The sequence below is a fragment of the Sorex fumeus genome, unplaced genomic scaffold, assembly GCF_029834395.1.
Source record: "Sorex fumeus unplaced genomic scaffold, SorFum_2.1 ptg000233l, whole genome shotgun sequence".
Lineage (NCBI taxonomy): Eukaryota > Metazoa > Chordata > Mammalia > Eulipotyphla > Soricidae > Sorex > Sorex fumeus.
This window is the reverse complement of record NW_026606290.1, coordinates 110,043-135,231: the sequence shown is the minus strand read 5'-3', so window position 1 is coordinate 135,231 and position 25,189 is coordinate 110,043. Positions and strand designations below refer to the sequence as shown.

Below are 25,189 nucleotides of genomic sequence, written 5' to 3'. Positions count from 1 at the left end.
AGGCTCCGGGAGCCCAGGCAGCTGTGTGGTCTGGAGTGCCGGCCCCAGAGGGGGAGGACAGGGCAGGAGGCCTGAGCCAGGGGGTTGGCCGGTGCCAGGGGGAGCCGCCCAGGGGCGGCTATGGCTCTCCACCCGGGCTGTTCCACAGGAGGCCGCCACCAGCGCGGCTTCTGCCGAGCCAGAGGGGCTGTCTGTGTGCGTGCTGTGTGCAGACACCGTGTTCTCTCGCCTTCTCTGGCACCGGCTCCCTTCTGAGCTGACTGACGCTCTTCCTTTCCTTTCTAGGTCCCCAGACGAGGCCTTGCCTGCAGGTCTTGGTGGCCGGGGCGGTGGGAGCGGCCATTACACCCTCGAGCGGCCAGGCCCCGGCCCCTCCGAGCTGTCTGAAGCTGTGTGTGAAAAGGCGGAGACCGAAGCCACGCTGGCGGTTCAGAGACCAGGCTCCCAGGGAGAGGCCCCGCAGCAGTTTGACCTGAGCTATGGGAGTGAGTCCCCCGGGCCCCGTTCCCCGGCCCGAGCCGTGAGCTCTGGCCCTGGTGGCACTCCAGCTTTGGGGGCAAGGAGAGGGAGCTGAGGCCCAGAGTGACTTGCCCAGGACCCTGAGGCAGCTTAAGAGCCAAGCGTCTGGGCCAGTGGGGAGGGCACTTGCCTCGCGTGGGCCGATACAAGTTTGATCCCCAGCACCCCTCCCCGCCTAGCCCCCGTGTTCACAGAGCCCCGCCAGGCAAAACCCAGAGCATCTGTGTCTAAAGACTTCTTTGTTAATTACTATGGTAGTGGTGGTGGTGCCAGGGATCAAACTTAAGGCCTCACAGTGGCCAGACGTGACTTTTACCTCTGGGTCGCGCTGGCGCTCGCCTCTGGCTGGGGAAAGTGGGTTGGACGGCCAGTGGCCCTGCGTACCTTACTCTGAGCTGAGTCTGGCCGCCGGGCCCTTCTCGGCTTCCAATGACTGACACACTGTCCATCCTCCTCGATGGATCCCACTCAGCTGCCATCTTGGAGAACCGTGGGCCAAGCCCTGGGGAGGAGAGTGAGGTGGGCCCTGTGGGGGGCGAAGGCTTCATCGAGGTCCTGACCAAAAAGCAGCGCCGCCTGCTAGAGGAGGAGCGGCGGAAGAAGGAGCAGGGTGTGCCGGTGAGAGGCGGAGGGGAGTCGGGGGTCCCGAGAGGTGCTGGGAGGGGCTCCAGAGGGGCCGGCTCCCCTGACAGCTTCTCCCTGTAGGTGCCGCCAGTCAAAGGCCGTGCGCTCTCCTCCCGGATTCCTCCTCGGTTTGCTAAGAAGCAGAACAACCTGTGCTTGGAGCAAGGCGAGGTGGCCGTGCCTGGCAGCAGCCTGGGCACGGAGATCTGGGAGAGCAGCAGCCAAGGTAGGCTGGCACCAGCGGGCGAGCAGGGAGCGGTGTGCCCAGCATTACGGGGGTTCTGCCCTTTGGGGGATGGGCACGGTGCTGCCTCGACGCCTCACAGGTGGGAGAGCAGAGCTGCAGACCTCGCTGGGAAGGTCTCTGCCCACAACAGCTTCAGGAGCAGTTGTGGAACTTGTGTATTTCTTTGGTTTTGCCTTTGGCTTGGCAGCCACACCCGGCAGTGCTCAGGTCCTCCTGGACCGTGGGTCTGGTGGCCTGACCCTGTCACCTGAGCTCTGGTCTTGGCCTAGGTTCTTGCCCTTCACCACATCCCCACCCTGGGCCTCGGGGTCAGACCTTCTTTCTCACAGACTAGCAGAGTAACCCAGGAGAGCAGTTGGGAGACAATACCGTCTCTCAATACTGGGCAGCTTTTTATCGGGTCAGTGTGTGTGTGTATGTGTGTGTGCATGTGTGTGCATGCACACGCGTATTGTCAACTCAGTAGGTCTTTGTGTTCAGAGGTACCTGCCAGGACACATGGAGTGAACTAGACTCGGTGTCAGTGCCCTAGTGATCACGCCAGGGCTGGAGTCCCCTGAGGACTCACCCGAAGGCTGTGGCTGCGGAAGAGCGCCCCTAAGCCTGACCTCGCAGGAAAAGTCCCATTTTCTACACTCAGGGTCTCAGGGTTCGTGATTACCAGAGGTTGAGTGAGGTGACTTGGGTCTTTGACTGACTCCAGAAGTCCCCGGAGCAGATGGGAAGAAAAGCTGCGCCACGGTGGAGGATGGGCGTCTCACATGGGAGCAGAGAGCCGACAGGGTGCAGCTCCCAGAGGCTCTGTTCTCTCTGGGACACTCACTCTTCTCCCTCCCGGCAGCCCTCCCCGTTCAGGCTGCAGCCAGTGACGCTTGGACTAAGGCCGCCACCGCCTTCAACAGCACCGAGTCCACATCTGCCGAGGTGAGGGCTGCCCGGGCCTCGCTTCTCCCCTATACCTCCCACTCCTGCTGGGCAGAGGCCTTGGCGCACAGTGGTCGCCCCTGGACGTGAGGCTGTGCTGGCCCCGGCTCGTTGCTGGCTTCAGTCATGGCACGGGTGGGCTGGTGAGAGGACGGAAGGAGGGCTCCCGGGAGGCCTCTCTCAGCCGTTCGGGCTCAGGGCAGGGTCTGGTGGCTCCTTCCGAGTTCTGAGTGTGGGGCGTTTGGCAGGGGGTTCCTGGGAGGGGCAGAATCGAGGTTGGCAGCGTCCCCGTGTCCCGTGCCTGCGAGCAGGCCCTGAGCGCCCTGGCCTCCCTGCAGCAGGCCTTCAAGAGCAGCCAGGGAGACAGCGGCGTGGACCTGAGCGCCGAGTCCCGGGAGTCATCTGCCACCTCCTCGCAGCGCAGCTCGCCATACGGCACCCTGAAGCCTGAGGAGATGAGCACGCCAGGGCTGGAACCCAAGGCCGACAGCCACAAGGAGCAGGCCCAGAAGCCACCCGAGCCAAAGGTGAGCCGGCCTCTTGCGGCCCCAGCTCCAGGCCCTGGGCCCCAGCGGAGCGGCCATTCATCGCGAGCGTCTCTGCCTCTGCTCTCTGTCAAGGATCCGGAACAAGGCTCGGGGCAGAGCAAGGAGCACAGACCAGGCCCCATCGGGAACGAGCGCTCCCTGAAAAACAGGAAGGGCTCCGAGGGTGCTGAGCGGCTGCCAGGGACCGGCGTTGCACCAGTGAACGGGGTCGAGATCCACGTGGACTCGGTGCTGCCTGTGCCACCCATCGAGTTTGGAGTCAATCCCAAGGTGGGGTTTTGTCCATTCCCTTCCAACACTCCTGCCCCCACATCTGCCTTAGGCTCGGGGGGGGGGGGGGGAGGCAGGGAGGGAAAGGGGGGTAGATGCGCCCGGAGCAGGACTCCAGGGGGCCGCTCGCCCCCACTCCCCGACCTGCCCACGGCCATGGCTCATCTCTGCTGTGCCTTCTGCACACTTGACCCAAACCCGTGCTGTTCGGGGGCTGGTGCGGAAGCGGGTGGTAGTGGGTCACACCCAGTGGTGCTCAGGGGTGACTCCTGGTGGTGCTCGGTTGCCAGGGATCAACCCGGGGTCAGCTGTGCACAAGCCAGGCCCTTGGCCTTGCACACTCTCCCGCCTCTGGCTGCTGCGCTGCAGTCTGGGTCCCATCGTGCTTTGTTGGCAGTGGGGGTCTCAGTGGCTTCTCATCCCGTTTCCAGGACTCCGATTTCAGCTTGCCCCCTGGCTCTGTTGCTGGGCCCGCCGGAAACCCAGTCGTGAAACTGCAGGATGCCCTGGCCAGTAATGTAAGTGGGTGGTGCTGGCCATGGCTCGCTGCCCACCACTGTGCTGGTGCCCCTGGGTGGCCCGCTGCCAGCGTCTCAGTGATGCGGTTCCAATAGATCCTTCTGACCCTCCACTGTGGACTCAAAAGCAGGGAGATGAGGAGGAAAGTGACTGAGAGACCGCGGCAGTCGTGGGGGGAGGAGAGGCTCGTACAGCCGCAGGTGACACATCCCCTGGTACTGGCCGTGGCTGTGTGCTTCTCTGAAGGAGGAGTCGGGCCGTGGGCTTAGTCCCAGCGGCTGTCCCCATGTCCTGGTCCAGGTGCATGGCTGGACGCACACATGCAGACCCCAGGGCCCTGTGCTCAGGGCCATTCAGAGCCTCCATTTCCGCAGTCCCGGAGTCTGTGTGCGTGTACGGGTGTGCTGGGCTCTGGGCTTCTGGCTCCTGTCCAGGGGCTCCAGCCCCGGCCTATGCTTGGCCCGAGGACTCATTGATTGGAGCTACCAGAGGCCGCAGTGTTAGGGTTGCTGCGACAGGCCGAGGGTCTCCTGGTGCCTTATGGGTGTGGGGCTGAGGCAGCCAGAGGGGAAGGTGGGGGTCTCCTGCTTGGGGTGTGGGTGCCTCTGGCGGCCAGATGGGAAGGTTTGTCCTCCCTGTGGCCCCTGCAGGCCGGGCTGGCACAGAGCATCCCCATGCTCCGGCGGGACCACCACATCCACAGGGCCATCGGCTTGTCCCCGATGTCCTTCCCCACCGCCGACCTCACACTGAAGGTAAGCCGGCTCCTTGCCTGCCTCCCCTGTGCGCCCACCACTGCCTCCGGGCAGCGGCCCTCACGCCTGCCCCTTGCTTCCGAAGATGGAGTCTGCGCGGAAGGCGTGGGAGAACTCGCCCAGTCTGCCCGAGCAGAGCTCTCCTGGAGGCGCGGGCTCAGGCCTCCAGCCACCGGCGTCTGTGGGCGCCTCCAGCGGGGTCAGCTACAGCTCCTTCGGGGGTGTGTCCATGCCGCCCATGCCCGTGGCCTCCGTCGCGCCTTCGTCCCTTCCAGGTATCTCCCCTGCCTCCCTCTTGAGTAGCAGCCCGGGCACCGAGCCCTGTGCACCTGTGGGGTGGCTCTCCCGCTCCAGGCCATCTGTACTTCCTGTGTCCCTGCTCAGTTGGGGTCCCTGTGCCTGTGGGAGCCTCGCCCTCCCTGGGCTGCTGTCCACTCCCTGTCTTGGAGACGGGTGTGGCAGGGTCTCTGGGGAGCCCCCATCGGAGGTAGCGTGTCTGTGGAGACGCTCGCTGCCCGCCACTGTGCTGGTGCCCCCGGGTGGCCCGCTGCCAGCGTCTCAGTGATGCGGTTCCAATAGATCCTTCTGACCCTCTACTGTGGACTCAAAAGCAGGGAGATGAGGAGGAAAGTGACTGAGAGACCGCGGCAGCCCTGGGGGTGGGTGGGGCAGGGTGGGCACAGCTGCAGGTGACGCGTCCCTCCACTGAGGCGGGTGCTCCTCTCCCTCTCCTCCAGGCAGCCACCTGCCGCCACTCTACCTGGACGGTCACGTGTTTGCAAGTCAGCCCCGGCTGGTTCCTCCGACGATACCTCAGCAGCAGAGTTACCAACAGGTGACGTCCGCGGTCTGCATGGCCGGAGGGGACAGCCAGGGCCACTGGGTCCTTCCTTCTGCCCAGCTCCTGGCCCGGCATACGGGGCAGCAGTCCACGTCCCTGGCAGCGTCTCCCCGCCCGAGACCAGGGCCAGAGGTGGAGTGGCCACTCCACTGTCCACTAAGCTTTTCCTCCTCAGTCTGCTTCCCCGGCCCCAGCGGGGGTGTTAGCTGAAACGGAATTCTCTCTGGTGATCAGGTGTCCTTCTGATGAAGAGAAGAGAGCCCTAGGCCCCAGTCTCGGCTGCGTTAGAAAGAGGTAGTTTTAGAGCGAGCACGTGCTTGTGGTAGCGCGGGCCTGCCAGACTCCTGGGCCGTGCGGGGCCGTGAGGGGAATCGCCCTCCGCAAGCTGCTGCGGCCACTCCGGCCCGTGTGCCTGCTCAGACCAGGCCGTGGGGCCCCCGTGCAGATCTGGGGACAGGAGCACGGGCCTCTTTATCCAGCCATTCCCGAATGGTTCCTGTTGCTCAGAGGGCGCGGCGGTGACCCTCCCAGAGCCGCCCTGCCGACCAAGTGCCCTCCGTCGCTCTGGCCCACCATCCTGTATCTTGTTGTCCACCTTGCAGTCCACCTTATGCCGACTGCCCTGGGGTTCTTGGGCATCAGATTCAGGGCCTCCCACATGCTGGCCATGCGCTCTGCCCCTTGAGCCCCAGCCTCTATCCACCCAGGGCCAGGACCGTCCTTCCTGCTGAGCACAGTCCCTGGGTCAGGGGGTCACCAGCCTCCTGGTCCCAGGGAAGGAAGTGCTAGAGTTGGCTCTTGACATGTTGTCCAGAGGTGTTGGGGCCTTGGGCAGGCTGCTCGGTCACCTGCTGCCTCTCCACCGCCCGCAGGCCGCTGCCCAGCAGATCCCCATCTCCCTGCACACGTCGCTGCAGGCGCAAGCCCAGCTAGGCCTGAGGGGGGGCCTCCCCGCCTCCCAGTCGCAGGAGATCTTCAGCTCTTTACAGCCCTTCAGGTGAGCCGCCTTGGCGCTGGCCGCTGGCCGCTGGCCCCTCCCCTGCCCTGCGGCCCACCCTCCCTTCCTCACCCACGCCCTGTTCATTGCAGGTCTCAGGTGTACATGCACCCCAGCCTGTCACCGCCCAGCACCATGATCCTCTCGGGGGGCACCGCCTTGAAACCCCCCTACTCGGCATTCCCGGGCCTGCAGCCCCTGGAGATGGTGAAGCCCCAGTCCGGCTCGCCCTACCAGCCCATGAGCGGGAGCCAAGCCCTGGTGTACGAGAGCCAGCTCGGCCAGGCTGCGGGGCTGGGCGCCTCCCAGATGCTGGACTCCCCACTCCCGCAGGTCAGACATGGCTCCCAGCCTCCCCCGGGCGCCCAGCCCCAAATCCTGGCACAGCTGTGCGTGCCTGTAGTCGGCGCCCCGGCGCCCAGGGCCCCGTCAGCAATGAGGAGGCTGTTGCCGTGCTCTGCCCTCCACACTCCCCAGCACTGTGTGCCCTCCTGAGTGCCAGGTCCTCCCAGCCGGCAGCAGCGCTCGGCGATACTGTGGGTCAGGCACTTCCTTGCAAAGGCCTGGTGGGGACCCCGCTTGGACCTTGTTTATATCAGGCATGTGCTGCAGGTCTTAGCTCTCGCCCGTTCCCCTCACCCCTGCTACATGGTGTGCTGCTCATCCCTACCCCTCTCTGCGGGCAGAGCCATGGGGCTGCTGCCGCCGTGTTCCTTGCAGTGCATCAAGGACCTTCGCTCGTGCTGGCTCCTTGCGCGCGCCCCCCCCACCCCCATTTCTCATTCATGCAGCATTTGTGCTGATGCCATTTCTCGTCTTGTCTTCCCACCCACCGTGACTCTGGTCCCTGACCGGTCCACCAGCTCGTTTGTGGCTGTGCCGACCCCACATGTCCTGAGACCTCATTTTTCCATATCACATGCTCCGTTCACTCCTAGAATCCTGCCCCTGCTCCCAGTCTGTTGGCCAGTGTGCCCCCGGGCCTCTGCGGTCCTCGCCCTCCTCTATATCCATCCACACTTCTCAATGTTGCACCTTAGGCCCTTACTGGGACCCACGCATGTGTTTGTGCTCTGGTGCGGTCCCCACCCACTGAGCGCTCCCCCCTCCGATTCTGTGGCCAGGCAGTGGGCCCCTTGGCCTCACTCTAACGAGACCAGGATTCATCTACGCTCCCAACCCTGTTTTTCCCCTTGTACGGCACCCTTTAAGGCTATCAGGCCATTGCACGCCCTGACCTGGCCGTCCAGAAACACTGTCCCCATGGGCCTGTGCGGAAGCCGGTGAGGGAGAGCCACTCCCTCCCCATGCCTGACTGAAGGCTTCCGAGACCCCCTGCGCCCCTTTTCCTCTCCTTGTTTGCTTTGATTTTTATGTGTTTAGGTTTGTTTGTGGTTTTTTTTTTTTGGGGGGGGGGGGTTATACCTGGCTCTGCACTCAGGAATCACTCCTGGAGGTGCTCGGGGGACCATATGGGATGCTGGGAATTGAACCCGGGTCGGCTGCGTGCAAGGCAAATGCCCTACCTACTGTACTATCACTCTAGCCCCTTATGTGCTTAGTTTTTGCACCACACCCAGTGGTGCTCAGGGCTCTGCACTCGGGGTTGTTCCTGATGGGGCTCGGGGGGACCATATGTGACACTGCGGATTGGACCCGTGTCAGTTGCAAGCAAGGCAAACACCCTCCCCGCTGTGCTGTTGTTCTAATCCTCCCGGAGGCCCCTCCAGCTGGACCCAGAACCAAGTCCTGGAGCTGAGTCATGGCCTGCCTGGTCCCCCTGTGGTGTGTCCTCTGACCCCTGCATCAGCCCCCCTGGCTCCTTGCCAGCGTGAAACTCAGGGTCCCTGCTGCTGGGCTGACCCGGCTGAGGCCTTACTGTCCAGCCCCGCTGTGTGCCCGCAGTGGCCAGCTCCCTCCCTGCCCTGATCACCCCTGTCCTCCAGCAGTTGACGATGCCGATGCCAGGCTCCCAGCTGCCTCTGCCTCGCTACGGCTCTGGCCAGCAGCCTCTGATCCTGCCACAGTCCATCCAGCTGCCACAAGGGCAGAGCCTCTCTGTCGGGGCCCCCCGAAGAATCCTCCCCCCTGGGTCCCAGCCTTCAGTCCTGAACACCAGCAGAGAGGTAAGGACATGGGTCAGAGGTCTGGGGTGCAGCCGCTTCCTGGGTAGGGTCCTACCGCGTCCCAGCTGGGGGGCTGCAGAAGCCCCACCCTGAGCCCGCCCTTGTCCTCAGTCCTCCCAGGTGGAGATGAAGGGCTTCCACTTTGCCGACAGTAAACAGAATGTTCCCCCCGGAGGCCCAGGGCCCTCAGCGCAGGCCTACAGGTAAGGAGGCAGCCCCGGGCCCAAGGACGCCAGCCTGGGAGCCCAAGGCGGGTCCCTCCCTAGGCTCAGTACTGGATAGCACGCGTTTTAGTCCACCCCGGGGGGAATCAGAAACTGGGAGAGAACAGGTTTGTCTCCACTTGTCAGGACTGGAGGAGCGTTTGTGAGAGACAGGACAGGAAAAGGTGGCGTTGAGATGGGGTCAGGTCGGGGTACCTGCACACAGCCTTCTCACCAAGGATGCTAAAGGCCTTTCTCACCGTGGACCCCGAACTGGCCTCTGCCCCCCAGGCTCCGCCTCTGTCTCTGTCTCTGCTACTCAGTGGGCCAATCCCCTGTGATTAGGAATTTGGGGTGTGGTTCTGGTGGTGTCCTGGGTGAGCGGGATGGAGCCAGTCACCCTGCCCTCAGCCGGACTGACTCCTGACCCCGGAGAAGGCCTGGTAGGGCCCGCCACTCCCCTCTGGGCCGGGCTCTGCAGTGTTTGAGGTGAGGCCTCCATGCCCCCTCGTGCTCCAGCTGCTTTTCCGGGGGAAGTTTCCCCTCTGCTTTCCCCCTCTCTTGGCTTTATTTTTGTTGGCTGCTTTTGTTCTCTGGCCACATGTTCACTTCGGCTTGAACAGCAGCTGTGTAGGGAGACAGACATGGCGGTGGAGTAGGAGACAGTGCTCTCAGGCTGGCTGCATGGCCCCGGGGGGGCATGTCCTGGCAGGGCCAAGAGCGGCGAGCCTGTCTGATAGGACGGTCTCCGGGCACCTCTGTTTGGGTCTTCAGGTCCCATAGTGTGTCTCTGAGGTTGTTTGATGGGGATGGCTTCTCTGGCCTCCCTGGCCTACTCACCGGGTGCTGGACACAGACAGGACTGGGAGCCCCGAGCCCCAGACCCCTCCAGGGTTCCCCGTCCTCTTTGCATAGTGCTCAAGTTTGCACCCTGGGGGTCGCCTGGCTCTCACTGGAAGGCCCGTAAAAGCCTGGGGCCATTCCCTGAGTGCTCAGCCTCAGCCCTCCAGCATCGTGGTCCAGATCTGCCCTGGGAGGGTCCGCGCCCATGGGTGGGGCACAGGCATGCGGGGGTCCAGGTGGAGAGAACTGCCTCTGTCCAGAGGAACATTCTGGCCTTGCACCCCAGGGGTCTCCCTGCACCCCCAGGCCAGGCCTTTGTTTTCCTTGCTGGGAGCCGCGCTGGGGGCCCCAGCTTGCCCCGCGGTGACGGTGGCGCGTGTGTGTTCTCACCCTGCCTTTGGTTTTTCCAGGCCTAGCTCTGCTAGCCCCAGTGGGAAGCCCTCTGGATCAGCACTTAACATGGGCCCTGTGCAGGGACACTGCGGTCAACAGGTAGAAGACGGCTCTCCCGCCCCCCAGCAGTCTCCCAGGGCCCAGAGGCAGAGGCCAGTGCCCGCTGGGCATGCCTGAGCCTGGCTCACATGGGCCTCTGGACCCTGCCTCGTCCTGTAGAGAAGGGAGGATGTGGGTCCTCGGAGCAGTGAGGCAGAGGTGGATGGTCCCTGGCACACAGGGGCTGTAGAGCCATGGGGATCGGTTAGGTATGCTCTGACTGTGCGTGTGTGTGTGCGCGCACATAGCTGTGTATGAGATATGCCCAGGTGTGTGTGGGGGGCGTTCATGAGGTATATGTATGCGTGCACAGGTGCATGAGGTGTCCAGGTGTGTGTGTGCATGTGCGGGCATGAGGTGTGTGTGTGTGTGTGTGTGTGTGTGTGTGTGTGTGTGTGTGTGTGTTGTGCACGCATGAGGTGTGCCCATTGTGTGTGTGGGGGGGGTGTGAATATGCTACTCTGTTGCGTCTTGTCCAAGCAGCAGGGTGGGGCCCGCAGAGGAGGGCAGGGCTGCTCCCACCCGCAGTGTTCAGGGCCTTCCGCGTCTCTACTTCACGTCCTTCACATCGTCCTCTTGACTCGGGACCACAGCGTCCCTGGCAGCCTGGGAGGTGCATTGTCCCCCCCGCCCCACCCTGCCCTTTGCTCTCTGAGGGCAGGTGACACCAAGGTGCCTGCACCGTGCACTCAAGTCGGAGGGACACTCCCCACAGAGGGAGCTGGGGGGTGGTTCAGACATTCAGGAGAGCCAGGTCAGCCCAGACTTGTGGGCTCTGTGTGCACGGGGGGCGGGGGGTGTCGCAGCGGGTTCCTCCTGTGGACCCTGCTGGCCCGTTTCTGCAGAGGCCCTGGCCTCCCTGCACCCCGGTCCCTCCTGCGGCAGGAAGGAGCCACAGCTCAGGGAGGGGGCGGGTGCCGTGCCGGGGCACAGCTCCTGTCCACATGTGACTCTTCTCCCTCATCGGTCCCAAGGCAAAGCCCCGAGTGGACGAGAAGCCCAGCCTGGGAGCTGTGAAGCTGCCCGAGGCCCCCTCCCAGCTGAAGCGAACCGGCACCATCAAGCCTCGGGCAGTGAAGGTGGAGGAGAGCAAGGCCTGAGGTGGCCGCCGCGCCCCCAGCCTGCTCCAGCCACTCCTGAGCACCCGTTGTCCAGCCAGCTTGCCCCGTGCATCCGTGGCATCGACCTGCTTGCTTAAACACGAAACAAACGAGCAACGGCCCGTCCGTCCTCTCCTTCTGCCGTGACTGTGGCGTGGCTGAGCCTCTGCAGGGCGGCACCTGGGGCCAGCGTCGTAGCCTCCTCCCGCCCGCCAGCCCGCCCCGGGCACACGCCCATACAGTTCCAGGCGTTTTGTTTTCAAAAGCAGCTAAGGATTTTACAAAGGAGAAGGAAAACAATTCACAAGCTGCGTGTGAATAGCTTAACTTTTGTACGTTCCCTCCCTCCTCTGTCCATCTCTTCCTCCCCTTGGCTGTGTGTCTGCGATCCTGGATCCTTCCAGAGGAAGCACCGTGCCCGCGCCCGCACCCCTCCCGTTTGGTCGGCCTCGGCACTGACTTGCAGAGAGAAGTGGGGGCAGCCTGGGGCGCCTGGGCCCTCGGTGGGCCTCCACCCCGGCCTGATGGAGTTCAGGAGCTCACGCGCTCAACACACGTGATGACACACCTGCGGTCTTAGGTCCCTGCCGTGCGTCATGGAGGGCCCACGCTGCTGGTGTTTCCTGTCTGGTCTGCACCCCAGGCTCCCTGCAGCCTCTCAGCTTCCGGGACCCACAGCACCCCTGGGATGCCAGACTCACACCTTCTCTGTGAAGCCCTCTCAGTTGCACCCCACTCCTTTCATCCTTCTTCCCGGCCTGTCCCTCTACCTCTTAGGCAGCCTGTCACTGGGAAGCCAGGGCCCCCCTCCCCGGGGTGACCGGGTGCCCTCTGCTCCCTGCCAGGCACTCCAAGGGCCCCTCCGCCCCCTCCCCTGTGCTCCAGCGTGTTGGGACCAAGGGGCCCGGGCTTCAGCTCCTTCCTCGGGCGTGGGGGCTGCAGTTCTCTCTGGGCTCCCCACCTGCCTGACAGGTGCCCAAGCAGGGTTTCTGTGGGGCCGCCAGGCTGGGCCTCGCTTGCGTTTTAGAACAAACTGAGGGATGGCACCTGGACTTCCTCCAGCGTCCCTGGACTGCTCGTGCCTGACCTGGGAGGAAGCACCTTGGGGCCCTTGGAGTGACCTCTGTCGTGACCTTCCCTCTCTCCTCCAGGGCTCTCCCAGAAAGGCCCTCCCGCCCCTCCTCTTTCGGCATCCCTCGGCCTCACCCTTGGGCCTCACTTCTCACCAGCTTTTTTTTTCCCCTTTGTCCCCCCACTCATTGTTCTGAGGTCCCTTCAGCCAGGGCTGTCCACAGATGAAGTACCTGCGTGCCCCCCTCCTCCCCCCATCCTGGTGCACATTCTGTCCAGTGGAAAAGGGTTTGCTCGTGTGAAACCAACGGAACCATCCTGGATGTTCCCGGGCCCAGGCTCCCTTCAGTGGACCAGCCGCTCGGGGCCCCAGGACAGTACTTCCTGTTTGAGAACAAGGAAACAAAAGGGTCACCTTCTCCAGCCCTCCCTTTCCCTGTATTTCTTCCCTCTCCCTCCCAATAAAAACAGAAAACACTAGAATTTATTTATATGTATTGATGTTGTAGGTCTAGGTGAAAAAGAAGTAAATGTTTCACTGCTCTATTTATATATAATGTCTGAATTATTCTGTGCAGGATAGGCCAGGAAAAATTGCATGTGGAGTTCAGTGCGTTCACCTCTTGTGCCCAACTGCGGTCTCTTTCCTGCTAAGCTATAGATGGACATTGAGGTCTGGGGCAGAAGGGCCAGCCCCGGCCTCCCTGCAGCCCAGCCTTTCGTTGGTCTGACCCAATGCAGTTTTAGTGCTGAGCTGTTTCAAGGTGCAATATCTCCTTTTCCTGTGGTTTCAGGGCCCAGCTCAAGGTAAGAGGTAGGGTCACTGGGCCGAGAGCTCCAGCCTCGGGCAAAGCCCGAAGGCTTCCAGCAGAATGTCCTGGGCTTTGGATGGAAGTGAGTAGCAGTGCTGGGCAGGTTGTCAGAGCTGCGCGCTGCCCCCATGGCTCTGGACCAGGCCCCTGTGAGGTCTCGGGACCTTCTTCAGTGGGGTAAACTTCCAGAGTACGCGCTCGCGTGCCAGGACGTGTCCGGCCAGCCCCAGTGGCTCTGGCTTTGTCCGCGGCTTCTTCCCTTTCCGACATGATTTCTGTTTCCGAGTGGGATCCCTACCCTTCTGGCTCTAGGTCCCATAAAGGTGATGCGCCACTTTTCACAAATGGCTGACAGAGCTCCAGAGCGTGTTCTTGGAGCCACTGGTAGGATATGGCGTCCCTGTCCTTTCGTGCCGTGTGCGCCCCATCACTGTGCCCTCGCCCTGTCTTCTGGATGTTTCAGGAGAAGCTTTATGACTGCCGCTCAGAGCCACGGAAGACGGGTGTGGTGTGAGCCCCATTCAAAGTCGGACCCTCCAGGGAGCGTGTGGCCGGTGGTGAAGCTCTCCTTGTTGCCTGGTCCCCCTGCCGAGAGGCTGTGCACTGCCCCTTGCTCCCTGAGCCAGGCGCGGGAATGTGGTGTGCAGACTGACCAAAGCCACTTCCTGCAGGGACCCGAGGGCCAGGACTGCGGCATACTGGCCACCAGAGCTGCCGCTTGGCCACTTCTCCAGGGGCTCCGTGTGGACGGCTGACACTTTCAGGGGCTCCTTGTACCTGCTCTGAGGAGTGAAAGGGGCAGAGGTGAGGGTGGGTTTTGTTTCGCTTTACTTTCGTCTCCCTTTGGGCCTTTCCTGTCTCCTCGCAGACCAGACACCCGGAAGGGCAGTGGCCAACTGTGATGGTGCAGCTTGCTTGGATTTGGGGGGGGGCGGGTAACGGAACCTGCGGGTGGCACATCCCCCCGCCCTTCCCCTCCTGTTTCTCCTTTCAGATATGTGATTGTACTAGCTCTTTCCTTAGGAAAGACTTCTCCTTATTTAAATAAAAAAAAGGAAAAACACCGAGCCGAGCCTGCTTTCTCAGGCTGTGTCCCGTTTCTGTCACTGACTGTGGCCACGTGGCAGTGCCTGGAGGAGATAACGGGAGGAAGCGGCTAGCGCCCGTGGCTGCGGGGGGCAGGCAGGAGCGCAGGAGCAGGACACAAGTGCCATCTCTGGGGAAGGAGCTTAACTGCGGGTACAAGGAGCCCGTGGGAGCACTGAGCGCCGAGACAGGCCCCGGGGCGGGAGACGGGCCGGGGCTGGTGCGCACGCGCAGCTCCGCGCATGCGCCGTGCCGGGCCAGGCGCGGCGAGTCGAGCCCCGAGCGGCCTCGGCAACGCGCGCGGCGCCTCAACGGGCGTCCCGGCTCCTGCGCGGCGAGGGGCGAGCGCTCGGCGGGGCCCAGGAAGCGCCAGGCTCTCCGTTTCGGGGCGCCGGGACGAGCGCCCACTCCGGACCCGACCGGGCCGGTGCGCCACGCGCGTGCGCGGCCGTCGGGGCATCCGGATCCGCCGGCGGGGCGGGGCCTGCGGGTACCTGGGCGGGGGGGGAGGCCGGGGATCCCCCCGGGAACGGGGGCGGGGCCTGCGGGTACCCGGGTGGGGGTGGGGGTCGGGGACGCCCCCAGAGCGGGGTCGGGGTCCTCCGGGAGCAGGGGCGGGGCCTGCGGGTACCTGGGTTGGGGGTGAGGATCGGGGACGCCCCCAGAGCAGGGTCAGGGCCTGCGGGTACCTGGGCGGGGGGGGAGGGTCGGGGACCCCCCCAGAACGGGGGCGCGGCCTGCGGGTACCTGGGACCCCCAGGGCGGGGGCGCGGGGAGAAAGCGCGCCCTTCTGGTGGGAGCGGTGCAGGGTCCCCGGGAAGGGGCCCCCGGAGTGCGGGTCGGTGCCTGGGGGACGGGAGAGGGGGCGCGGCCGAGGGGGCTGCGGGCCGCTTCTGGCGGGATGTGCGGGGACCTAGGGGGGCAGCCAGGGGCAGGAACGGGGGCCCTGGGGCACCCGCGGGCAGGCTCCGGGCCCCGAGAGCCCGCGGTGCCCCCTCGTCCTCAGCAGCCCCCCGCACTCCGCCTGTTCCAGGCGCCCCGCCCGGCCTTCTCCAGCATGTGGGGGCTCCTGAAGCGCCCGGTCACGGTCACGGCCAACATCAACCTCAACGTGGTGGTGCTGACGGCGTTGGGGCTGCTGAGCCGCCTGTGGGGTCTCTCCCACCCGCGCGCCGTCGTGTAAGCAGATGGGAGGGCCGGGGCCCAGCAGCGCTTGGGGGTACTGCCAGGGATAAACGGGGGCACATGCCCGCCCTCTGCTCAGCCCCTTGATCCCGCTGTGGGAGGACAGGAGGCCACCGGGCCAGGGAGTTGCTGGTGGTGCTTAGCCTGTTCCCCTCTTGGACGCACCTGTCCAGGCGGAGTCTCAGCGGACCACTGAAAATCTGAGGAACCGGCCTGGGAGAGCTCATGGGCTGTGCCAGCTTTCCCTGTGGGAGGCGTGGGCTTGGTCCTCCTGCCCCCAGGAGTGACCCCCCCTCAGCACCTTGCCACCCCAAAACAAAAATCCAGAAGGAGGAAGGAAGGTGGATGAATCTGAAAGGGAGTGTCAGAGCAGGGGCGGGCCTGCAGGTACCTGGGGTGGGGGTATTAACACTAGTGTGAGCTCTTTTTTTTCCTTTTTGAACTACTCCTGGCAGTGCTGGGGGACCATACAGAATCCTGGGAATCGAACCCGGATCGGCTGCGTGCAAGGCAAATGCCCTACCCATTGTGCTCTCGCTCCAGCCCCAGTGTGTGTTCTTTGTCACCTCGGAAATGAGGAAAGAGAAAGAGCTGGGCTTTTTTTTTTTTGTTTATTTGGTTTTGGTTGTTGGGTCACACCTGGTGGTGCTCAGATTTACCCCTGGTTCTATGGGGTAGATCACTCGTGGCCTGCTCAAGGGACCATAATAGGGTGCTGGGGATTGAACCCGGGTCTGCCAAGTACAAGGCAAACACCCTACCTGCTGTATTGTCGCTCCAGCCCCACAGAGCCGTAGCTTATCTCCTTGAAACAGACATCTCTGTCTTTGATGAACATGCCAAAAGACACAACTGAAAAGTAGAATGACCTCTTTACCCATCCACAGGATAGCGTGATCAGCTCAGAACCTCACCCTTCCCATCATAAATTTGTTAAGCAGTGTGGGGACACAATTTTTTTTTTTGTTTTTGGGGTGTCACACCCAGTGATGTTCAGGCATTACTCCTGGCTCTGCATTCAGCTCTATACTCCTGACAAGACTCGGGGGACCATAGGGGGTGCCAGGGATCGCACCCCGATCAGCTGCGTGCAAGGCAAGTGCCTTACCTGCCGTTCTATTGCTCCAGCCCCAAGATCAGGATTCTTTAAAACAAAAATCATACTCCCAGAATTTTGTTGTCGAAGAAGGTGGTTAGGGATGGTACAGGCATTACGGCCTTGCCCTGCACGCTGAGGCCCCGGCTTCCATCCTGGCACTTGCTGAGGGTCCCCCGAGCACTTATAGGAGTGATCTCTGATCACAGTGTAAGGAGTTAGTCCTAAGCACTGCTGAGTGGCCCTGAAACCCCCTCTCCTCACACACACGCTCTAAGAAGGTGACTGCAGCAGCTCCTCAGCATCACCAAAAGAAAGCATTTGACTCAGGCAGTTCCTGCCCGCCTCCCTTTTATACCTGTGACTCTTCCTTTGGGTCAGTGAGTTGGCATCTGGCCCCGGCAGCCCTTGTGGACAGTGGCTGGTGGCCCGTCCCTGTATTAAAGATCCGGGCAGGGAGTAGCACCAGCTTCTGACGGACATCCTGTCCTTTGGGATGGATAACGCTATTCAGCGCTTCATTGTCTGGGGACAGGCTGGGCACAGAGATGATGTCCTGTGCAGACGCCACTGAAAGTCATTTAGCAGCGGGGCCGGAACAATAGTCCGGGGGGGGGGGGGGGAGGAGGGCATTTGCCTTGCATGCGGCTAACCCAGATTCGATCCCCGGCATCCTGTATGGTCCCCCAAACACGGCCAGGAGTAATTCCTGAGTGCAGAGCCAGAGTCAGCTCTGAGTAGGACCCCAAAAAAGGGGGGGGGGAGTCACTTAGCAGCACCGGGAGCATTCGCCCTCGCGCTCTTTCCCGAGAAGACTGTGGGTTTGTTTCCTCAGCTTTGACGAAGTCTATTACGGGCAGTACATCTCCTTTTACATGAAGCGGATCTTCTTTCTCGATGCCAGCGGCCCACCGTTTGGCCACATGCTGCTGGCCCTGGGAGGTAGGAAGACAAGTGGACATTGAATTGACTGAGGGTGGACCGTGCACCTATCAGCCACCATCGTTTCCTTCTGTGCCTGTGGGGGGCGGGGGACTTGGGGTGCGGGTGGGATGGCATCACCATGGGTATCTTCTATTGTAGGTTATTTAGGAGGATTTGATGGCAACTTTCTATGGAACCGTATTGGAGCAGGTGAGCGGCCCTTTTCTTTCCCTCCGTTCACAGCGTGCGGTGTAGGGGAGAGTCAGCGATGGGGGGAGGGAGACTGAGGCAGAGCATCTGCTGTGGCTTAGTCACCTTGTGCCTGTGCTGGCCGCAAGTGAAGGCTCCTGAGAAGTCTGATAAATCAGTGTATCTCGCAGTGCCTTCATCCATAGCTTCTGGAGCACAGAGTTCCCATTCTTTTTTTTTTTTATTTTGCTTTTTGGGTCACACCCAGTGATGCACAGGGGTTACTCCTGGGGGCCCTATGGGATGCTGGGAATCGAACCCGGGTCGGCCGCGTGCAAGGCAAACGCCCTCCCCGCTGTGCTATCGCTCCGGCCCCCAGAGTTCCCATTCTGCTCTGTCTGCTCATCGTTAGCTTCTGTTGTACGAATTGTATGTGTCGAGCCCGAGCGATAGGACAGCAGGGAGGGCTTTTGCCTTCCTCGCAGCCGACTCGGGTTCGATCCCGGACACCCATAAGGTCCCCCGCGCCTGCCAGCAGTGATTCCTGAGCGCCACGCCAGGAGTAAGCCCTGAGCGTCGTCGCCAAGACAAAACAAGAAAGCAGCCGTGTCTATTGCCCCCAAGCCCGTTGAGGTGGACACGGAGAGTTCCCCTCACTTGAGGCCCTTCGGAGGGTGGGCGTCAGGAGCGCTGCCCTCTTACCGCGTTTCCTTATCCCGAGCGTGACCCCACTTTGCCGGAGCAGCTCCCGAGTGCCCCAGTCTTGGGCTCCCGCGTGGCAGCTGCACGGTGGCCGGGTGCGGCCAGGCAGGAGGGTGCCAGCGCACTCACCGGCTGCGTCTCTCCGCAGAGTACAGCAGCAACGTGCCCGTGTGGTCGCTGCGCCTGCTGCCTGCGCTGGCGGGGGCCCTGGCGGTGCCCATGGCCTACCAGATCGTGTGGGAGCTGCGCTTCTCTCACTTCACCGCCATGGGCGCCGCCCTGCTGCTGCTCATCGGTGAGGCCCGGGCTGAGGGGTCCCAGTCTGGAGGGGGGACCCCGGGGAGGGGTGGGGGCAACGGGCCAGGCCAGCCGACAGACACCCGCTGTTGCCCTCCCAGCCTCGGGCAGGTGAGGGGCGCAGGAGTTTGTGGGGGCCCCCGCGGGAAGATGTGCGGTGGTTTCTGCAGTGAAATCCGGCGGAGGGCAGCCTGGAGAAGCCGCAGTTGGCGCCTGAGGGCCGCTCTGTGTGGGGCCCTGCGTGGCCCCAGGCCCGGCTCCTGTGGGCTGCCCTCCCAGGCTGCTGCCGACTTGGGGTGCTGGGGCCCATTCCCCGCAGCCAGCGGTCTCCCCGGCTCCCCTCGGCTCTGAGTGCCCTGCTAGAAGGGGCTCCCCTGGCAGGCATGCTGCCATCCCCCCAGTGGGTGTGTCGCCAGGTGGGCGTGGCCTCCAGAATGTGTTTGGGTGTGGGGTCTGGTGGGCGTGGCCTCAGTGGGGGGTCTGGTTGGTGGGCGTGGCCTCCAGTGGGGGGTCTGGTGGGCGTGGTGCCGGTGTGTGCAGTGTGGTGTGTCTGGTGGGCGTGGCCTCCAGAGTGTGTTTGGTCTGGTGGGCGTGGCCTCCGGTGGGGGTCTGGTTGGTGGGCGTGGCCTCCAGTGGGGGGGTCTGGTGGGCATGGTGCCGGTGTGTGAACACATGTGGTGTGTGTGGTGTGTCTGGTGGGCGTGGCGGGCTCACCCGGTCCCCGCGCCCGACAGAAAACACGCTGATCACGCAGTCGCGGCTCATGCTGCTGGAGTCGGTGCTGATATTCTTTAATCTCTTGGCCGTGCTGTCCTACCTGAAGTTCTCCAGCTCCCAGAAGCACAGGTAGGGAGAAGGGCCGTGTCCTGCTTCGCAGGTGGGCACGGAGTGGCCTGACCCTTCCTTGCAGGGCGCCACTCCCTAAATTCTTGTCGACCCCGGCTCGCCCCTTAAAGGGTAACTTGATAAACTCAGATTTGCCTTCCTGCAATTGACTCGACCTGGCCTGTGGCTGATCTGGGGTTGATTCCCGGGACCCCGTATCGTCCCCAAGAACATGCGGCAGAGCCAGGAGTCAGCCCTGAGCGCCGCCAGGTGTGGCCCCACCGAGCAGGACATATGCGGGCGGGCCGGGCGGCCTGGGGGGCTTTGCATTGGGCCCCCAGTGTTCACTCTCCCCGCCCAGGTCCTTCTCTCTGAGCTGGTGGCTTTGGCTGATCCTGACGGGCGTGGCCTGTGCCTGTGCGGTGGGGTGAGTGGCCTGGGGGGGGCGGCCCCTGCCCGCCTGAGCCTGGCCCCACTGTCCCATCATGTCCTCAGCATCAAGTACTCGGGTGTCTTCACCTACCTGCTCGTGCTCAGTGTCGCTGGCGTCCAGGCCTGGCACCTGCTCGGGGACCACACCCTGTCTCACGTAGGTGTCGGGCAGGTGGGCGGGAGGAGTGCCAGGGGCCGGACTGACGCCCACCCCGCCCGCAGGTCCGGGTGCTGTGCCACGTGCTGGCCAGGGTGGCGGCCCTGCTGCTGCTCCCGCTGCTCACCTACGTGCTCTTCTTCTACGTGCACCTCAAGCTGCTCTACCGCTCGGGGCCCCACGACCAGATCATGTCCAGCGCCTTCCAGGCCAGCCTGGAGGTGAGGACGCCTGGACCTGCTGGCCAGGCCCCGGGGCCACGCAGCTCGGCCCAGGCCAAGGGGAGGAGCCTTGGGGGCCAGGCCCAGCCTCGGGGGCAGGGGAAGGAACTGAGGAACTGAGGAATGTAGGTGAAGGTGTCTTAGTCAGGCTCTCCACCCCCCATCCCTCTCTCCCTCCTCCTGCTCTCCACCTCCCCTCCCCCCTCCCTCCCAGTCTCCCTCCTCCCCTTTCTCTCCCCCTCCAGCTTGCCCTCTCCTTCCTCCCTCTCCCCTCCTCCCGCGCCCCCTCCTCACTCTCTCCTCTCTCCTCTCGGCTCCCTCACTGCCTGCCTTTGCTCGCAGGGAGGCCTGGCTCGCATCACCCAGGGCCAGCCCCTGGAGGTGGCTTTCGGCTCGCAGGTCACTCTGAGGAGCCTCTCAGGCAAGCCGGTGCCCTGCTGGCTGCACTCGCACCAGAACACCTACCCCATGATGTAAGCAGGCCAGGCCGCACTCCGGCCCCGCGCCCCTCCCCCCGTCCCCTGCACGTGCAGCTGCCCTCGCCTCGCCACGCCCGGGTGGGCCGGGGAGGGGCAGCCGCCTTGCATGCGTGGGGCTCCGCCCTCCCTCCAGCGCCTGCCCCGGTGCGCGGGGGCCCGGTTGGCGCGGGACGCTGCCGACCCCGCAGGCAACAGGCCACGCCGCCTTCCCGCAGCTACGAGAGCGGCCGCGGCAGCTCGCACCAGCAGCAGGTCACCTGCTACCCGTTCAAGGACGTGAACAACTGGTGGATGGTGAAGGACCCCGGCAGGTGCGCCCCCGCCCGGAGTGCCCGCCCTCGCCTCCCCCCCAGCCCCGCCCGCACCCTGTCTCCTCGCCACGCCCCCATCGCCCCGCCCTCATCCTGTCGCCACGCCCCCACCCTGCCCTAACCCTGTCGCCCCGCCCTCATCCCATCCCCCTACCTTCACACTATCGCCCCCACCTCACTTCACCCCATCGCCCCCGACACCCCGCCCTGCCCTCACCCCGCCCCGCCCCCAGCCCCGGTTCCCCCCCAACTCCTGTGGTCCCGGACACCTCCGCCCTCCCGCGGCACCCCGCACCTCCTGCCTTCGTGGCTTTCCCATGGCCAGTGTTGGCGACCGCGGCGTAGGGTCCGTGCGCGGGGCAGCCACCCGGTTTGGCCGCCCGGAGAGGGACCCCCCGGCTCCCGGAAATGCTGAATGCACGTGTCGGACCCACGCGAGGGGCCGGCCCGAAGTGTGGGTCTGAGGGCGCCCTGTCTGGCAGGCATCAGCTGGTGGTCGACAGCCCCCCGAGACCCGTGCGGCACGGTGACGTCATCCAGCTGGTGCACGGCATGACCACGCGCTTCCTCAACACGTGAGCCTCCGGAGGGGAAGGGTGCCCACCCCGGAGCGCTGGCCGATGACCTTGCTTATTTCTCCTACTTTTTGGGGCCCTGGTGGTGCTGGGGGTCCACGCAGGGCGGGGGTCCAGAAACCCCCACCCCAGTACTGTCCCTCGGCGCCGCCAAACCTCATCGTCTTCCTCCTTAAACTGTTGGGTGGGCCGGAGCGATAGCACAGCGGGGAGGGCATTTGCCTTGCACGGGGCGACCCGGGTTCGATCCCCAGCATCCCATATGATCCTCTGAGCCCTGCCAGGAGTGATTCCTGAGTGCAGAGCCAGGAGTGACCCCTGAGCATCGCCTGGTGTGGCCCAAAAAACAAGGGGGGAAAAAAGGAAAACAATAGAGTCTGGGCCTGGAAAATTAAAAAAATACGGAAATAGAGTCTGGACCTGCCGAGACAGCAGCTGATTGCTTTCCTCGCATGTGAGACTGGTTTGACCCCTGGCATGGCACTGCAGTCCCCACATTTACGAGACCCCGAGTCTGGTCCCTGATGTCACATGACTTCCCTCACTGCTAGGTGTGGCCACTGGGAAAATCGAAGTTGCCTGGCCAGGGCCATGCAGCACTTGGCCCTGGGTCCGAGCCCAGCGCCACGCATTGTGGGAAGCAGTGGCTCGGCCTCGCTCCAGGGGTTCCTCCAGCTCCTCCCTGGCTTTGCAGGCACGATGTGGCAGCGCCCCTGACCCCCACCGCGCAGGAGGTGTCCTGCTACGTGGACTACAACATTTCCATGCCTGCCCAGAACCTCTGGAGACTGGTGAGCCCCGGCGGCTCCTCAGGGCAGGCAGGGACCCCCCTTCCCCGGCGGGCAACAGAAACCGCACCAGGCCTGCCCAGCCTCATCTCCATGGGTGGGGCATGCTGGGAGGAGGTGGCGGAAGGGTGGCACTCACCCCTGGGCCACCCTGCTGCTCTGCTGCTCCAGGGCTCCCCACTTCACACCCCTCCTCAGCTTCTGGGCCGACTGGGGTGCTGGGGGCCCCAGGGGAAGTCACGCGCACTGGCTTTGGCGGCCGCTGCGTAAACCCTGCTTCTCCCTGTCTGGCCTGGGCATGACTTCTCATCCCCTTGGCGTGGGGGGCCTCTCCCCAGGACCTTCTGGGGTCGGGGTCGGGAGGCACACCCCAGCTCTCTGCAGGGTCAGCCTCTTCCCCCGTACTGCCTGCAGGGGCGCTGTGCCCAGCCCTGTCCAGCCCAGGCACTGTCGCGGGTGTCAGGCCGGTCCCAGGGAGCCTGGGCGTGGGAAGGGGCTCTGAGGCCAACCCTGCCCCCAGGACATCGTGAACAGGCAGTCGGACACGGAGATCTGGAAGAATATCCTGTCGGAGGTGCGCCTGGTGCACGTGAATACGTCGGCGGTGCTCAAGGTGAGCGCCCTCCCGCCACGCACCTGCCCCCGGCGCCCACCCCCGGCGCGCACCGGGCGAGGACTCCCCGCCTCTCCCCTGTCTCGCCAGCTGAGCGGGGCGAACCTCCCGGACTGGGGCTTCCGGCAGCTGGAGGTGGTCGGGGAGAAGCTGCAGCGCGCCTTCCACGAGAGCATGGTGTGGACGGTGGAGGAGCACCGCTACGGCCAGAGTGAGCCCGCGCCGCCGCCGACGGGAGGGAGAGGGGGCGCTGCGCGGGACCCCCGGGCGCCCCTGAGCGCGGCGGGCTTGTGTGTCCCAGGCCAGGAGCAGCGGGAGCGGGAGCTGGAGCTGCACACGCCCACCCAGACGGACATCAGCCGCAACCTGAGCTTCATGGCCCGCTTCTCGGAGCTGCAGGTGCCGGCAGGTTTGGGGTCCCCAAGTGAGGGCGCACGGGGCCCAGATCAGGTCCGGCACCGGGAGTCGGGGCCCCCAGCTGGGCTTGGGCGTTTGCTGCGGGGCCGCGCAGCCCCTCCTCAGGGGCTGTCGCGGGTGTGGCCGAGCGTCATGCGCCCGCGTGTCTTGCACGTGCCTGACGTGCTCTCGCGTCGGTGCACGCGTCTGTCCGTGCAGTACACATGCCTATGCGTGTGCCAGTGTGCACGGGTGCCCGTCTGTGCCATGCGCGTCTGCCAGTGCTATGCGCATGCGTGCACGTGCGCGCGTGTCTGTCCCTGCTCTGCGCGTGCCTGCGTCCATGCACAAGTGCCGTCTGAGTGCAGTCCTGGTTGCAGTGGCGGATGCTGACGGTGAGGAGTGACGACTCAGAGCACAAGTACAGCTCCACGCCGCTCGACTGGGTCACACTGGACACCAACATCGCGTACTGGGTGCACCCCAAGAGCAGCGTAAGTGCGTCAGGGTGCCTGCAGCCAGCTGGCGCCCGAGGGCCCTGGCGTGGCTCAGTCCTTCCCGTGGTGCCACGGGGTTGACCCTCTCGTGCCCCGGGTCCCCGCAAGCCCGCGTGTTGTTAGATCCCCATGATGGGGCCTATGGGTGCCTCTCAGGTGCTGCCGCCCTGCGTGAGCCACGTGTCCTGTGGGTTTTCAGTAGCACGCTGGCCGCTCGTGCCCTGAGAGGGCCACCTCTGCTCATCCACTCCCCTCCACGGCCCAGCTGCTCGCCCAGGTGGCCTTGCTGCCAGAAAGGGCCCCACATGCTCTCTGAACCGTGTACCTGGGAACAGGCGCATCCTGGGGGGTGGGGGGCGGCATGTGGGACCCGGATTTCCCGCTCCCCTCACAGGCACAGATCCACCTGCTGGGGAACATCGTGATCTGGGCCTCGGCCAGCCTGGCCACGCTGGTCTACGGCCTGCTCTTCTGCTGGTACCTGCTTCGCCGCCGGAGACGCATCCACGACCTCTCGGAGGGTCAGTGCGATGTGCTGCCCAGCCTCCCTGGGCGCTGTGCCCAGAGGGGTGGGGGATGTCCTTTGGTTGTCTCCCCAGGCCAGAATGTTCGATTCCCTTCCCCTCATGGGTGGGGGCCCTGGCAGCCCAGAGCCGCGTGGGAGAAAGCTGGTGATCGAGCTGGCCATCCGCAGAGGGTCGCATGTGACCTGCGTGGCCCAGCTCACTGCCTTGCCCACCCGCAGATGCCTGGCTGCAGTGGGTGCTGGCTGGGGCTCTGTGCGCCGGGGGCTGGGCAGTGAACTACCTCCCCTTCTTCCTGATGGACAAGACGCTCTTCCTCTACCACTACCTGCCTGCGCTCACCTTCCAGATCCTTCTGCTCCCGCTGGTCCTAGAGCACGTCTGCCAACACCTGTGCAGGTACTCCCTGCTCGGGCAAGGGCACGGCTTGTGCTCCCAGCGGGCTGGGGGTTGAAGGGCGGGGGCAGGCCGGGGCTGGGTGTGCCCTGACGGCCTCTGGCGCGCCCTCAGACCTGCCCTGGCCCACAGGTCCGGGATGCAGAGGACTCTCTTCACTGCCCTCGTGGCCGCCTGGTACTCCGTCGCCTGCCACGTGTTCATTGCTCTGCGTCCCCTGACTTACGGGGACACGTCACTGTCGGCCAGCGAGCTCCAGGCTCTCCGCTGGAGAGAGAGCTGGGACATCCTGATCCGGAAACACTAGCCAGGCCATGCCCAGGCACAAGTCTTACAAATAGGTTTGTTTGCAGCAAGCCAAGGGGCGCCGAGGCTCAGCAGGGCCCCTGTGCTGGCTGTGGCCTTGCCTGCCGCGAGGAGCACCGTGTGCGGGGTACTTGCCAGCAGGTCCCCTACGCCAGGACCTGTGCCAGGCACGAGGGAGCCGGGGCCCAGAAGCCGGGCTGGGCCTCCCCACCTTGGTGCCTGCCGAGACCCTGGGGACAGCCCCTGCTTTCTGCACCAGCCCAGTGTCAAGTAAGCTACTGAGAGACCAGTGTCTGATG

At 64.2% G+C, this 25,189-nt stretch overlaps 3 protein-coding genes and 2 non-coding genes across 11 annotated transcripts in view; 4 read left to right on the top strand and 1 right to left on the bottom strand.

Annotated features, from left to right (window-relative positions):
- The window catches only part of PRRC2B (proline rich coiled-coil 2B), a 70,489-nt gene extending 57,860 nt beyond the window's left edge, over window positions 1-12,629 (top strand). Inside the window, exons 17-32 of one of the 7 annotated variants that reach the window (XM_056108837.1) lie at window positions 286-485; window positions 992-1,137; window positions 1,225-1,369; window positions 2,232-2,314; window positions 2,656-2,841; window positions 2,935-3,132; window positions 3,564-3,650; window positions 4,302-4,406; window positions 4,492-4,681; window positions 5,144-5,241; window positions 6,120-6,244; window positions 6,337-6,577; window positions 8,194-8,370; window positions 8,482-8,573; window positions 9,827-9,908; window positions 10,883-12,629. In XM_056108837.1, coding sequence (XP_055964812.1) covers window positions 286-485; window positions 992-1,137; window positions 1,225-1,369; window positions 2,232-2,314; window positions 2,656-2,841; window positions 2,935-3,132; window positions 3,564-3,650; window positions 4,302-4,406; window positions 4,492-4,681; window positions 5,144-5,241; window positions 6,120-6,244; window positions 6,337-6,577; window positions 8,194-8,370; window positions 8,482-8,573; window positions 9,827-9,908; window positions 10,883-11,008 — 2,281 coding nt within the window. In that variant the 3' untranslated portion in view covers window positions 11,009-12,629. Of the gene's footprint in view, window positions 1-285; window positions 486-991; window positions 1,138-1,224; window positions 1,370-2,231; window positions 2,315-2,652; window positions 2,842-2,934; window positions 3,133-3,563; window positions 3,651-4,301; window positions 4,407-4,491; window positions 4,682-5,143; window positions 5,242-6,119; window positions 6,245-6,336; window positions 6,578-8,190; window positions 8,371-8,481; window positions 8,574-9,826; window positions 9,909-10,882 lie in introns of all 7 variants that reach the window. The other 6 variants (XM_056108835.1, XM_056108834.1, XM_056108836.1 and 3 more) reach the window with 6 other exon arrangements.
- The window catches only part of UCK1 (uridine-cytidine kinase 1), a 212,146-nt gene that overhangs the window by 183,828 nt on the left and 3,129 nt on the right, over window positions 1-25,189 (bottom strand). The gene's annotated exons all lie outside the window — the stretch shown is intronic.
- LOC130018069 (small nucleolar RNA SNORD62) lies at window positions 3,724-3,809 on the top strand. Its single transcript, XR_008791467.1, has one exon. It is a non-coding gene; the product is annotated as a small nucleolar RNA SNORD62 (small nucleolar RNA).
- On the top strand, window positions 4,963-5,048 carry LOC130018070 (small nucleolar RNA SNORD62). The gene has a single exon (XR_008791468.1). It is a non-coding gene; the product is annotated as a small nucleolar RNA SNORD62 (small nucleolar RNA).
- POMT1 (protein O-mannosyltransferase 1) lies at window positions 15,035-24,928 on the top strand. Its single transcript, XM_056108851.1, has 19 exons — window positions 15,035-15,156; window positions 17,094-17,200; window positions 17,342-17,392; window positions 18,222-18,368; window positions 19,105-19,216; window positions 19,557-19,622; window positions 19,691-19,784; window positions 19,850-20,005; window positions 20,348-20,478; window positions 20,700-20,795; window positions 21,278-21,370; window positions 22,065-22,161; window positions 22,679-22,771; window positions 22,862-22,982; window positions 23,073-23,170; window positions 23,548-23,661; window positions 24,059-24,185; window positions 24,410-24,587; window positions 24,717-24,928. The coding sequence occupies exons 1-19, from the start codon at window positions 15,035-15,037 to the stop codon at window positions 24,889-24,891; spliced, it is 2,178 nt and encodes a 725-aa protein (XP_055964826.1). The 3' UTR covers window positions 24,892-24,928.